General features: G+C 42.1%; 1 protein-coding gene across 1 annotated transcript in view; it reads right to left on the minus strand.

Moving 5' to 3' along the window:
* The window catches only part of HS6ST1 (heparan sulfate 6-O-sulfotransferase 1), a 196167-nt gene extending 182807 nt beyond the window's left edge, over positions 1 to 13360 (minus strand). Inside the window, exon 1 of the mRNA XM_075158060.1 lies at positions 12791 to 13360. Within this exon, the coding sequence (XP_075014161.1) occupies positions 12791 to 13308 (518 nt within the window). The 5' untranslated portion in view covers positions 13309 to 13360. The remainder of the gene's footprint in view (positions 1 to 12790) is intronic.
* Between the last annotated feature and the right edge of the window lie 1152 nt (positions 13361 to 14512).

Raw genomic sequence — 14512 nt, forward strand, 5'->3', positions numbered from 1 at the left:
CCTCATGCAACACCATGTTTGGACACACTGATCCACTCATTTACCATGCCGCTAGCTTATCACACAGGAACCTGTTTCCTGAACTGAGAAAACTGAAAGGACAGTGTAAAACTTCTATATCACAGCCACCGCAAGTTAATCCATTCCAAAGCACTAATCCTGATTTTTGAGGTCTCCCTTGAGCTTTGATTAGGCTTTCAGGGAAAGACACCTTTCTTTAATGAATCACTACATCACAGAAGCTGCTGTAAGCAGCATGTCACAGCATGGAAAACCTTCAGACTAGCTGAAGGCAAATCCACGACCTTTTCAGTTGTCTCAAGGCAGCTAACACACTAAGGAAAAAGTAAAAAAATTACACAGAACTTGCCAAATTATTCTTCCAAGGAGTTGCCTAAATCATTATAAAAATATATTCTTAGCAGTTGCCAGTTAAACATCTAAATATGTTTAAGAAGCCAGGGACAAATGCCTTTAAACTTTACTAAGCTAATTGTCTCACATACCATATTTATTCACACTAGACTTTTCAAGTATTTTTCTTGCATGTCATAGTGCAGTATTATTCCTTTAAACAATTACACCCAGTTTCAGTGTCAAATCCTACAGAACTCCCAGGGCAAAGAAATTTGGTGGAAAGAAAGGCAGGAAATTCAAACTATGTCTTCACTAAGATCAAACACTTTATGATTATTTAATAAAAAGCTTGATTGGTAACTAACAAACCATCTAATACCTGAAAATCCTAGTCAACACAAGGTATGTGTGGTTCCTTCTTTTTTTCCTCATCCTCAGTTATGGACTGATTATCTCAGTTTTCTTCTATCCCCAACCTCAGATGCTCCTTTTACAGCCAGAAGTACAGTACAACTCCTCCTGCCATTGAACAACTTCCTGATACTCCCTTTTTGGTGGGAGTCCCATCAGTCCTCATGACACATGACCAAACCTGAGTTCATACTAATAGAATTGTGGCAGCTGTTTTTCAGTCCCTTCTTAACATACCCAAGTCACAAGTAAGCGATCACCTCTCTTATTAGAAACAGTCAATGATAAGGTTGTTTTTTAAAATCAAAACTCATGTATCATTCGGTGATTTTTGTTTTATCATTTCAATATTTGGAGCTGGCATTTTCTTAAAAAAAGAAAATTATGTTCTCATATAAACCGTTAGCACACTTGTCTCCTGGGAGCCTGACTGAATTCTGAACACTTGGGGTTGAAAATTGGTAACTGGCTATTAAAGACTAACTGCTGAAAATAGCGGTTGGCTAATTCTGAGTTTCTGTAATACATGTGTTTACTACGTATGACTGGCTGCATAAACAGGTGTCAGCTTCATCCAATTTAGTGAAAGTCATGAAAACAACCGTTTCTGAGTAGTGTTAAGAGGCTTATCCTAAGACAGTAATACCTCACTCAAAAGTAAGTGTATTGACTGTATTAAATTTGACTGTTGAGATTAACAGTTTTTTCTGATGTTGGCATAGTTACGTTTTGTAAGCCTAAAACTTTCTGACCTATTAAAAAAGGGGCTCTTCAAGAATCAGAACAGAAAGAAACCCCAAATAATAATCTCAAGACACAACCAGCATTTGAAAATAGACACATGGATTTTCTTTTCATATCCTGGAACATGTGGGGTTCACAGTGCTGGAGTACGACCATCCTCTCCATCATAAGTAGTCTGCGAATTAAATATAGAAAACATGGGACATTTTTGTAGTTAATTCCTGCCATGTTAGGGGCCTCAAGCTGCTAGTCTACTCAGCTTCAGAAACTCTTAAATGCATGCGAATGGTAAATGGACTACATTCACATCATGACTAAGAAAAGTGAAGGAAGGTGATTACACAGCGTTATGGGGAGAAACCTTCATTTTAAAAAAAAAAAGCTAAAAACCAATTTAAATAAATTATTTCACCCTCTTCTGACCTACCCTAATTTAACAAAGCACGTGATGTCTTGCAAGAGTATAAAGCATTCTAAGAGTAATACATCCTATTAAACACATTTTTCCTTTCTAAGAAAATACAGTTGATTTCACTTCTTTATTAAGTGATTACTTTAGAAGCACCCAAAAAGTGATCAGATGGTTTGGAGCACATTGAAGGACTTTCTGGGCATAGGGGACTACTTTGACCATGGCTTGCACACCACACAGGATGAAGAGTCAAGTCATGGGCATCTAAGCAAAGATGACACAGCCTTCAAGTAAACTAAGCATAGGACAGAAAAGGACCCTAGCATTTCAACCCCTGCTTCAGCAAACATTTCTGAGATGTCTAATCAAAATACCAATGCTAACCTTTTCCATTGATATTAGCATTCATGATGTGTATAACAGCGCAGGTCTATGACCTCTCAGTCATGAACAACAACCAAGGAACTTTGCACTTCAACACAGGAAACTTCTCCCTTGATAAGCAGATTGGGTATATTAGAAAGTGTGACTAAATTTGCCTGAAAATTCAAGATGTGATAGAAGTGGGGACTACTGGCTGATTCAGAGTTCAAGTCCTACTTCTCGTAACTTATGGGAGTGAGAAGGGTTAGGCAGTAAGAGATCTCTAAACTGAAAGAGGAAGATTTAGCTTATCAAGTTCATTGAAGTAACCAATGCTCAAGAAGATGCCAGCCTGGAGGACAGTGTTCGTTCAGGGCATAGAAAATAAAGGTTGTTCAGATATTATGAAGAAATAACACATTGCTCAGACAAAGCCTGTTTGCAAAGTACAAGAGAAAGAGCAGGATTAATGCTGTACCCAAATAGTGGCTTGAATAAAGACGGGCAATATTAAGTCATTAGTCTTTAGTGTAATATTACATTTCAAAATCAAAGCTACCAGTAGCAACAGTAGGAATCCTGATACATGTAACACAATATGGTTGTTAAAAATACAGGACCTCACTACAATAATGGTGAAAGTAATGGTGAAGTCTTTGGCCAGGTCTGAGGCTCTACTGGAGTTAGGCTATGTACACACTAGAAAGACGCTGTCATTTTTAAACATACATGGAAATCTGGTCAAATAAATCAAAGGAAAACTTCAGGGCAAAAAAAGGCTCAAGATGATTTATTTTGGATGTGTTGCAAATAATAACACCAACCACAACAGTGTAATCAGTGATGGAAATTCCACTCAGATGCTGGGAACAAGAAGTTCCAGTTTCGTCCCCCTAGAAAAGATGCTAAGGCATTTCCTTATCTGAAAGGGCTCCTATGCATATGTACCAACTTTCCTGTACAGTATACAATGGATGAAGTATTTCCCTTAATGCAGGTTTTCATCTAAATGACCCCTACTGTACTTGCTTCAGCAGCCAGGATAAATGTGTTCAATCTTCCTCCTTGCAGAACTACCCAAGTCACATCTGTCTTTTCTCTTTCAAAGACCTAAAAAAAGGTACAGGTGGCAAGAAAGAGAAGAGAAGGAGGCAAAGAACAGAAGAAGGTAATCCTGTCCTATGATTTAAGGCATGTTAACAGAAGGGATGGTTGACTGATTATGATTATACTCTGCGATTCTTGTGCTCCTTGTTCTTTCCCCATCTCCACTAGGAAAGCAAAACCTGTCAGAAAACTGGTGAGTCAGCATGCTGCTGCTGTTTGTCTTAGCTATGAGGCATTGATTTTTTCCTCAACGCTTTGATACAGGGTCACAGGTATCCTAACTAAAATCTTTACTGAGAGCAAGGGAGTCACGGCAGCAAGAGCTGTTAGTTTAAACAAAAAAGTGAATTCTATTTTTATAGTATTTGTTTGGACATTTAAATTTTCTGAGAGAGCCGAGAGGAAAAAATACAAAAAAAGACCTTTTTCTTCAAGTTGTTTAAGATAAAAAAGGAAAGAACAATGCATGCTCTTCACAAAATCTTCTTTCAAAAGTCATCGAATATTTCCCTGTAATCAGGTATCTTACACATGTGTATGTCTAATTAACACAAGAACTAAGGCTAAAATGTAGAGTAACTCCAATACATGGAAGGAGTTTTTAGAAGGCAGCACTTTTACTTCTTCAGCACTTGTCCAGAAACCAGGCCCCTTTCAACGTATCTGAAATTAGACAACGAAAAGTCACCAGGCATTTTGAAACTCTAATCAATGCTATTTGGCCAGAAAATCTTAAATTGTCTTGTTAGTACTTCAAGTTTAACATTAACCAAAAAGGAAATCTGGCATATTTTAAAAACAAAAATGCGAAGGCAGCTCAGAGGTGTCCCCCCTCACATAGAAGAGCTCCATAAAAGGAATGGTAATATTTCAATCTGCAGTGAGATGTAATCAAAGAACCTCTGCTTAATAGGCTGGAGATTAGTTATGAAGAAAAACACAGAGTCAGACCATAAAAAGTTAATTGCAAATCACTGTTTTCTTGTTTAAATTGGCATGAAATTGTGAAATATTTCCTCTATAAAAACATAGGTGAGCTATTATGTAGAATTTACCATTAATAGGGTGGAAGGAAGGGAAGTACAGAGCAAAGTAGTAATAACATGCTAAGAAACCAGTTGCTTCTGAAAGAGACAAAGTCATGGGGCAGGAAAGGTCTGTACGTTAACATAAGAGTCTGAGATTTATGGTCAAAGCCAGCTTTAACACAGCCCACTTAAGAGTTGTTTTAGGTTGTGAATGAATATAACACCAGGTGCTATTTACTATATACTTTGTAAGCGGCTTTGAGATATACAGGTGAAAGAGCTATATAATTAATACTTCTAAGAAATTCAGGTTACAGTTAGAGGTGGACAACAGGAGTTTCTTAATCCTTTCTGGTTGCATCATCGGAACAGAGATGCCCCAGAATATTTCATATCCGTAGCTCTACTCAGCAGTCTGTAGGGATGAAGCAGCATTCGGTATAATATATCATACTTCTGAGGCTAAGAACAGAAATGAGAATGGATGTATGCCATTTAATACAAATAGAAACAACTAAATCCTATTAAGTATATGATGTGCTTTTTGTCTGAAGACCTCTCTCTGCATGGACCTTTCCTGAAAACACTTTTTCTAATCATGAGATATCTCAGGCTCCAATAGCCATGCATTGGTAAATAGCTCCTCCTTTGGCAGTAACACACAAGACTATCTGAAGCATCCTCTTCAGATCTGAAACTTGACATGCTACAGTACAGAGGTGTTTAAGGCTCTTTGTGTCTTCGTGGCAAAAATCTCCAAAGGACTCTTCAGAGAGATTCACAGACTGGATTTTCAGCAGAGTACTCTGTTACGGAAATAGAAGGGTGAACAAAAATACATCAAACAGAGATTACAGAAACTGTGTCGCCTTGAATCTATGGTGGTTATTTTTTCCTCATCAATTCTACTTTAATTCCTTCAGAAAAAGTAGAGAATTTTTTTTGGGTCAACCACCATTTCAGAAACAATAGAATTTGTAATGGACTACTTAAGTTCTGTGTTCCTCCTGTGCTTCATATACTCTTTAAACACACTATCGGTAGCACCTTTCTTTAGGAAGACATTTGCTTCTGACGTTTAAGCACCATTCCCTTCCATCCACATCAAGCAAGACTCCATCAAAAAATCTCGACTCGGCAGCTATCACAATTGTGATTATTAGGAATTAAAGACCATGCTTTATCTCTGCTTGACAAAGCACAATTTCAGTCAATAATGGAAAATTTCTCTCTGCTGTAATACTTTCTGGAAATACAAGCATAAATAAAGATAAGCTTTGTGGAGTTACGGCTATGCCACCTTGGCTTTCCAAAGCAAGCCCAAGCCCAAGTGTTCACTGACAAAATACTATCTATTTAAAGCATTACTACCACAAATTTGGTAAAGTTGCTGCCAAATAACTGGAAGTTTAAAATAAAGAGACACAAAGCAGTGACCTTGGTTCTATGACTGACTGAAGGCAATTGTCCATGCTGCTTTCCCACTTTTTGAGATGTACAAAAGCCATAACCTGTAAAAGACAGCAGGGTGTACAGCAGGGAGACTCAGAATGTGTGCGATACATTCAATAAGTCAGATATTCCTAACTGAATTCAAAATCAGGTGTGTTCTATCTGTATACTCACTCTTTGCTTCCAGGTCAAAGTAACTAGAATATCACAGCCACAACCACAACCCCTTTGACTAATCTCTATCATGATTCTTCTGTGGCTCTGCTTGTCACTGTTGTGACTAACATTTGGGTTAGGAACATGTTGGCAAGGAGTCATCTAGCACTCTGATGAGAGCTAGAAGCATGGGCATTGCGTACAAATATGACTCAGATGAGGCACATCAATTTCACCTATGAAATGAACTCACAAAGAAGTTTTCTTAAGTAACTCTGGGCCTGCATATCCTGAATTACTTTCTAGAAAACAGGTTCCAGGTTACACTCCTCCAGTTTCTACAATAGGCAGCCAAAAGCTTCTGCTGACTGCTGAACAAACCCATTAAGTCTAACCCTGCAAATCAATGAAGGAAGAGGCCACAAGAGGAGACTAATCTCTTCCTCCTTCCTAGAAGAAACAGATGGCCCAGAGGGAAGGCAGTATTGTAACAATCTCCAAGTTATAACATAATCTCTTCTAGCAGTACTTTCTTAAGAGGTAATATGATCTCCGCCAGTTCACATCCTGATATCAACTAAAGACCTTCACCAGTCTCCTGCAGGGAAGAGGCATCCACATACATACCCAGGCATGCCCCACCCTGTCACACCAGGTAAGTCTGCAGCTCTTCTATCAGGTGACATCAGATTCACACACTTGCAGATTACACGTTATTTTTCACCTAAAGCCCCTACAGCGCTAATGAACTCCAATTTTCTTAAATCACAGATTTCTTTCAAGATGTGACATAAAGTTCACAAGGTGGCATTGCTCAAGATCACATTAGTTTGGAAGAGATACACGCAAACTAAAACTGCTCAATGAGTGATAGAGAACAGGCCCTCTATTTGGCATTTCAGACTGACAAAATAGTACCGTTCAGCAGAGCCTTGAAAACAGAGCAAGGCATTGGTTTGGCTAAGATGTTCCACACAAAATGTTACAAACTGTAATCTCTAAGTAATTAACCTCAAAAAATTTGCATGCACTAGTGTGGTGGAATACATCAGTGGTACATTGCAGTGGACCATTCCTTAAAGACTGTCCTTACACTGGGAGTATATATCAAAGCATCCAGTTCGGTCATTAATAAAATTCAAGCTAGCTCTTTTAAAGTAATTATTTCTGAATTGTTGGTTAAAAAACCCCAAACAAACACACAAACAAAAAAAAGCCAAAAAAGGTGATTATCAAAGGTTTTACTCAGAATAGCACACATTTTTATTTGTAGAGTAGGAAAGGATAAGGGCAAAAAGGCAAAATCTGAGGTCTGGGTCAACAGTGTTTGCAAACTTCTCAGCAGAAAAACAAAATTACTACGTTATGACGCAACTTTTGTTCAAAGATTAATGAAAAACAGCCAAAAGTATAGTTTTGCAAAATCAGGTTAGTATAAGTGTACACTCAAGCAGGGACATATCTAAGGACACATCCTTTTGCTTTGCCAACAAAAGAAAAAAAATAGTAAGAGTAATTAAACCTGGTATACTAGCCAAAAGTCTTAAGTTTAGATAAATACAGTACCTCAAACTTAAGGCAGCTATTTGAAGAGTTCCAACTTTCAGCTACTTTTAGTTACTATGTCAAATTTAAAGATTTTCAGTACAAAACTATCTGGCCCTTCAGCATTGTTTGGGTCTGAAAGACCAACCTGGCTTTACGGGTGAGCACAACTTGGGTGCAAAAGGTTTCATATCAGACTAGCAGGCTTTAAAATATTCCATGTGCTAAGGATTTGAAAGAAGAATCAGGCTACTGAAAACAGGTTTATATTGATACTTCCCCACCAGTCCTTAAGAGAAACTAGTCTGAGTTGAACTGGTGAGTGAAAAAATGCCCCTTGCTCCCTGCAGACAGATATTTCACAACCCCCAGCACACACATAGCCACAAAGAATGATAAGCCTAAGCTTTTAAAAAGTGCTAATATTATAAAAATGATTTGGTAAAGCCTTTCATTCTCAAACAGTTGGTCTCTTGACAATGTGCCTCTGCAGCTCCTAAGCACACATATAATAAAAACCTCATCAAGAACAGATCTTTGCAAAGGGACAGATACGTGGTTGGAAGCTGTGAAAGTTCACACTTCAGAAAAATCAAACTAACAAACTGCTGAGCCCTGTTAATTGTTTCTTTAAAAAAAAAAAATCAACGCAAAACATAAGCTCTAGATAGCTTATCAGAGAGATTCTAAAACTTAGACTGATCTGTTTAACAGCATGTTTTACTAACCTAGATTTCTTACATAAAAGTATGTGGATTACAATTTTTTTATTTCTAAAGTGTATGAAATCTTGAGAAAGAATATTGAAATTGGAAGCGTGCACATGCTTTTAAAATCACAAAGAAATACTTTTGTCAATTTTTTTGTCCATAAATGAACTCAGAAACCAAACTTCTACGACAGACTAGCACAGAAACACATACACAAAGCCAAGACTATGCCAGTGTCTTGAGGTGGCTCATTAAAAAAAAAAAAATTAAAAAACCCTACCTGGTGCTTGAAACAGAATAACAGAAGGCAGAGCATGCATGTAAGCTGGGGGAGCACAGAGCCAGCAATGCCCTTCCAACACTCTACCAAGTACATGGGTTCTCCACAGCAATAGGCAGCTGGCATGAAATGTATTTTTAAAGGAGCTGTATTCCTTAAAGTCCTCTCCACGTGAATAATGTGTCTCCAGGAAAAGCCAGCTTAGATGCTCTTGTTTTCATGAGATGGAAGAAACCAGCAGGATAGCAACAAAGCCGAGCTTGTTTGGTTGTTTTTGGTTGGTTTGGTTTTTTTGGTTTGGGTTTTTTTTTTTTGAGAAGAAGTGGGAGAGGAAGCACATAGAATTCCTTCAGCGTAATTTGTTTTATTGTTCCTGCAGCACATTACATTAGAGTCCAGCTCACGCGTGAAGTGTTCTACAAGGACAACTTCAGAATACCTAGCTCTGCTCTTGTGTTGGGAGCACGGAAGAAGAATGCAGCCAGAAGGGCACTGAATCATATTTCTTCTAGAGGCTAACAAGGGAGCCTTTCCAACACCTCTAAGGGCTTTCATTCAGTCCTTTAAGGGACAAGACAGACAAGTTACTAGTGGATCACTTCATAGATTTTTCTAATTCTGGAAGTCATATTAAAGAACTGAGCTGACAGAAAAGTTTGGCTTTTTTTCAGAATCAACTGAAGAGATTAGATCTCTTGCAGGTTTAGGTAAGATAAATTTAAGGGAGCAGTTCACAGAAACTGCTTAGCCTCCGCTTTCTGAAATATCATCATGATGACTCAAAGCACGCATCCTAGTATTATCTGCTTTTTAAAAAAAAGTCTTTTCTAGCAGTTATTTATGCCTAACAGTACAAGAAATGAATAGGGCTCCATTCCCAAAATCTTGGAATTTGCCCTCTACTAAAGCCATGAAGAGAACTGCAGCTAAGTGACTTAACTGATAAACATAGCCAGCTTCAGAGTTACTTGGAGTCCCAAGTTTTACAGCCCACAAACAAATCAATCTCTTTCTTTTACTGGCTGTGTATAAAACATAACATTTGATTCAAGAAGTGCTTGTCCAGAAGTCTTTTGAATACAAAACAGGGAAAGTCACTAGCAGGGGGGTGGGAGGGGGATGAGAACCAGTAGTTTGTTGGGGTTGTTTTTTTTTTTTTTAAAGTGCTGACCCAGTAGAACACCCATCTCTAACTGCTTACTATATCAATGTGAAAGAAAGACAGACAGACAGAAAGACAGACAGAAGAAAAAAAAAATTGCAGTCTTTGGCAATCTAGGACTCCTAATCATTAAGTCTAACACAGAACAGCAGAACAATAAAAAGAGCAGTTGCATTGTAAATTTATGTACCATGCACGGGTTATGGAATGTAGTGCAATAGGGCACTGTGCAGTGATAAAACTGCATTCCTTACAAAGTTAACAGCTTTAAGCTCATGATTTGTACATGTGGGCAATCCTGAATGACCTTCATGCTTTCCAACATTCACTAGAAGGCAGATTTATTTGTAATCACAAGTCAGCTGTTTTGTTTTGGGGGATAAACATATAGCTGGAAGAACAAAGGTTTAAACTTCACATTAAGTAGTAAATGCGGAGGCCAGTACATTAGCTTTAAAAGCTGAATTTGAAGACTGTACTCCAAAACCCAGAGTGGATAATATTAGAATCTGAGTGAACCCTGCTGGAATGGTTGTTTACTGCTCCTTTTTCTTTTTTTTTTTTTTTTTGAAAAAGAGAGATAGATATTTTCATAGTTCAGTTCCATTATAGAACAGTAGCCTCTGTAGCATATGCCTTCTGTAAAAAGTAAAAACATGCCCTGTTTCAACATAAGAGATCCAACATTCACAATGGAGAAATAAAGTTATATTGCTCTTAGTGTAACGGACATAATACAAAACTATCCTTTCTGTAACAAAGAAAATCCATCAAATTTTTATTTTAAACAAGCATTGCCTGTCTCTTATTCCCAACTTTCTTAGACATGAAATAAATAATAGTTTGGAGAAGGTGCCTACTAAACTGGACTGCAGTACAACAGAGCAGTATCCTAGGACAGTATTATTAAAATAACCAGCAACTATTCATTGCACCAAAATCATCCCCAGGATACAATGAACAGTAAATTCTGGTTTTTGTTCAACAGACCAAGGCGATAAACCTTAGATTATCTAAAACTTGCACATCATAGTTCTTACACTGCTGAAAATGAAGTTCTAATTTAGATTTAAGGGAAGTAAACCAGACCACATTAAGCCGAACTATTTCTGGATATGCAGAGACATGAAGGAATGGGACAGGATTGATTATTTTTCCTGCACATCCAAAAATCAAGACAGTTAAGAAGCATATAGTTCCTGATGTTCCAAAACAAATGGCAAAGAAAATCTTATTTACAAGCATTTGAGATGAGGCAATAGGCTTCTGGTTCTCAACTTCCTATGAGTTGCAGTAAGGAATTTAATTGCTACTTCACAACCTGAAGTGCCCTGTTCTCAGGTACCTATACTAAGAAACAACTGCTAAGTAGGATGAGACAGTTAAATACTGAACGCATAGCAAATTTTAGTACAAAATTGCTAACGGAAGCACACAAGGCTCTGAGACAATTCATAAAACTACACAGGTCTTCATGTAAGGTTAATGGTTTGCTAGGCAAGTGCCAAGGTTCACAAAACGGGTAATTTTTTGTTTCTTTTTAAAATCAGATTTGAACTTTGTATATTTTTCCTTACAACACTTCACTAAAATCTCAACAGCAACCAGATGGGCCGAGGATATTTCACTTATAATTGTTTTCAAGCACCTTATTAATAAAATAAAAGACCACAGGAAAGCCTGAACACTCAGCCCTTTAGATACATACTTCAGTTTGCTGCTCCTGGGTCAGGCAGCATGACAGCAATCTGAGCATAGTACTTGGATGACTAACACTGAAACGGGTTGAAAACAGCAGCAATCATGACAGAGACAATAAAGAACCGCGGCAATCACACACAGCTCCAATGAAAGAAAAATGATTAAAAATCGCTTTTAAAAAACGTAGAGAAAAAACAGTTATGATGCTAAAACACTCTTTCTTAAAGGCCACTTTTCACTAAAGGGATTATGTATGGTATTAACAACATGCATATAAAGCATATGGCAAAAGCAAATGTTAGCATAAGAACTTGGACACCTTTAAGAATGAAACTTTAAGGCAAACAGATTACAAAGTCTTGTAAACAGCGATATGTCAAGGAAGGTGTGCGTGGTTTTAAAAAATAGTGATCAATTAAAAAAAAAAGACTCCTGAAATCAAAGACACAAAGGTATATTGAGTTGAAAGAACATAATCTTTGGAGATCTTAATATAAGCCACTATCTTTATCAGAGTACTTCAAACAGAAAATTCCTCTGAAGCTTATAATTTATAAAGAGACCAAGGTAGAGAAATAATGGGATCAGAGGGCAGAAATACACTGCGTGTTCAACGGGGATGCACTGAGGAGTGTTATGGGATGGCTCTCCCTCTCTCCTGGTACACAGATGAGGGAGACACAAGGAACATGTACAAGGTAGCTCCTTTCCCCAAAAGATTTCACCTCAGGTCTCCCATCAAGATAAACAGCAAGGAACATATGAAAGGGTGTTTAAGGGATGTTTTCTGCAAAAAGCTATCAGGCAGACTGGGTGGGTAAAACAAGGGGATAAGCATGAGGACTGGTGGTCTGCTGTGCCTCTCCTCAGTTGCACTGGAGAACAATCTCAGCTGGAGGAAAAGGGGTGCGCAGGTTAGGGCAAAGCTGATTACAAAGGCAAGCTTAAGACAAAGGTATGGTGTAATGGGTACTAAAAGGTGGCAAGTGGGGTCTGAGATAAAGACTAAATGTTTAGAAAAAGAGAGTAAGTGGCACAAATACATAGGCTTGCTAAGGGGTCCGCAAAGGCTGCTAGAGCAGAAGAACATGGGCTGAGGGCGCAGTGTACTAGATACGGAGGAGGGAAAGACCAGTGTATTTGCCTGGGAATGCAGAGGGGAGGTGCAGCAGGGCACAGCCCGGAGGACGGGAGGGGAGGACAGGTGAACCGGCAGAGGAAGGGTTCAGGGCAGGCTGGGGCACAGCACGTTAGCAGCATGCTGCAACGCACCGGGAGGGGGGCTCAACAGTGCAAGGGCTCGGGCGAGCGGCGGCGGGCGGAGGGGCAGCGGGAAAGGGGGAGCCGGCGGCGGGCCGGTACCTGGGCGTCTTGGCGGCGGCGCTCTCCCGGCGGTCCAGCACTCCGGGCACGCAGTTGGTGAGCTCGGTCCAGTCGGCATGCAGCCCGCAGCTCCAGCCCGTGGAGAAGCGGGAGAAGAGCCAGGTCTCCCGGCGGTTGGGGCGGTAGCAGGTGCACTTCTTCTGTCCGGGCCGGCAGTCGCAGGGCACCTCCAGCCGCACGTTCTGCACCAGGTGGCGGCCGAAGGTGGTGCCGCCGGTCTTCTGGATGTGCAGGAAGACGATCACGTCCTCGCCCTTCATGTCGAAGGCGAGCTCCCGCTCCAGCTCCCGCACGGGGAAGTAGTACTTCTTCACGTAGTGCGGGTCCGGCGTGGGGAAGAGGTCCAGCTCCTCCGAGTAGGAGCGGCCGCTGGGGGAACCCAGGCTCAGCCCCGGCCCCACGTACTGGTACAGGATAAGCATGAAGCACACCGAGACGGCCACGATCAGCAAGAACTTGCTGGTCCTCTCAACCATGGTCCTTCCCGCACGCTTCATGTGTCACCATCTCCCGGGGCTGCCAGCGCTGGGCAGACGGCGGCGATGCCGGGGGGCGGGTGGCGGAACCCGGCGCCTGTGCCAGCCGCCTCCCCCCACTGCTCCCCGGAGCAGAGCCTCCCCGGGGGCGGCGGGCCGCTCCCTGGGGTACCTCGGCTCCCCACCGTTCCCGCCCGCCCCGCCGCGGGCAGTGCCGGGAGCGGGGCAGGGGCAGCCCGCAGCCAGCCGCTCCGGAGGGGCCGCGGCAGAGCGGCGAACTTGGGAGAGAGGGGCAGGAGGGGGGCGGAGAGGGACCGAAATGCAAAACCAGCCCCCTCCCGCCCTCCCCCCGCTTCAGGAAGCCAACCCCATCCCGCCGCTGCCTCCGCCGCGGCACTCCGCCGTGCCCCAGCCCCAGCGGCACCGGCACGGCAGTGCCCGCCCCCGCCGCCGGCTGCGCACGGGCTCGGCTCGGCCGGGAGCGAGCGCTTCCTGCCCGCGCCGCCCCGCGCCCGGCATGCACAGCGCCGCCGCCGCCCGCGCCGCCCCGAGCCCGCCCGGCTACGGGCACGCACCGAGCGGCGGCGGCAGCGGCACGGCGGGCCCGCGTTGCGCGCAGCACTCGGGCGGAGGCTCCGCCCGCAGCCTCGGCTCCCCGGCCCGGCCCGGAGCTGCGGGCGCCGCCGGGGACGCTCCGCTCGCCGGCGCTCCCCTGGCCGCCGCCGGGCGGCCGCCTAAATCACTCGCACTGCAGAGCCGGGTGGGCTGCGAGGCGGCCGCGGCTCCCTGAAGCGCTCGGCTCTCATCGCTTTCAGGGGCAGCCTTTATATGCCACCTTAATATTAATCTCAAACAGCGAGCCTTGGCACTCCTCGGGGGCTAGACTTCTACTCCCTTTTTGAAACAACAATTATTAGTAACAAGAAAATTTGCATAGAAACAGGAGTAGGTCTTCCCACATCTGTCTGCTCCCGCCGCTGCCGCCACATGGGACACCACAAGCCTTTAGTTGCAATGTCGCAACTGGATGCAACAGGAAAATGCTCTGGTCACACAGAGGAGGATGATGTCTGTGAGCAGAAAGGAGCCTGTGCACACCGTCAGCCACATAATTTGGAGATAATAATAGGTGAAGTTGAGGCAAAAATCAACAGAGGTGTTATTTTACTTTCCCAGCAAAATATTTTCTGCTGATCTGTCAGGCAGCCTTCCATCCAGCAGCGGA

The sequence above is a fragment of the Calonectris borealis genome, chromosome 9 (genome assembly GCF_964195595.1).
Source record: "Calonectris borealis chromosome 9, bCalBor7.hap1.2, whole genome shotgun sequence".
NCBI lineage: Eukaryota > Metazoa > Chordata > Aves > Procellariiformes > Procellariidae > Calonectris > Calonectris borealis.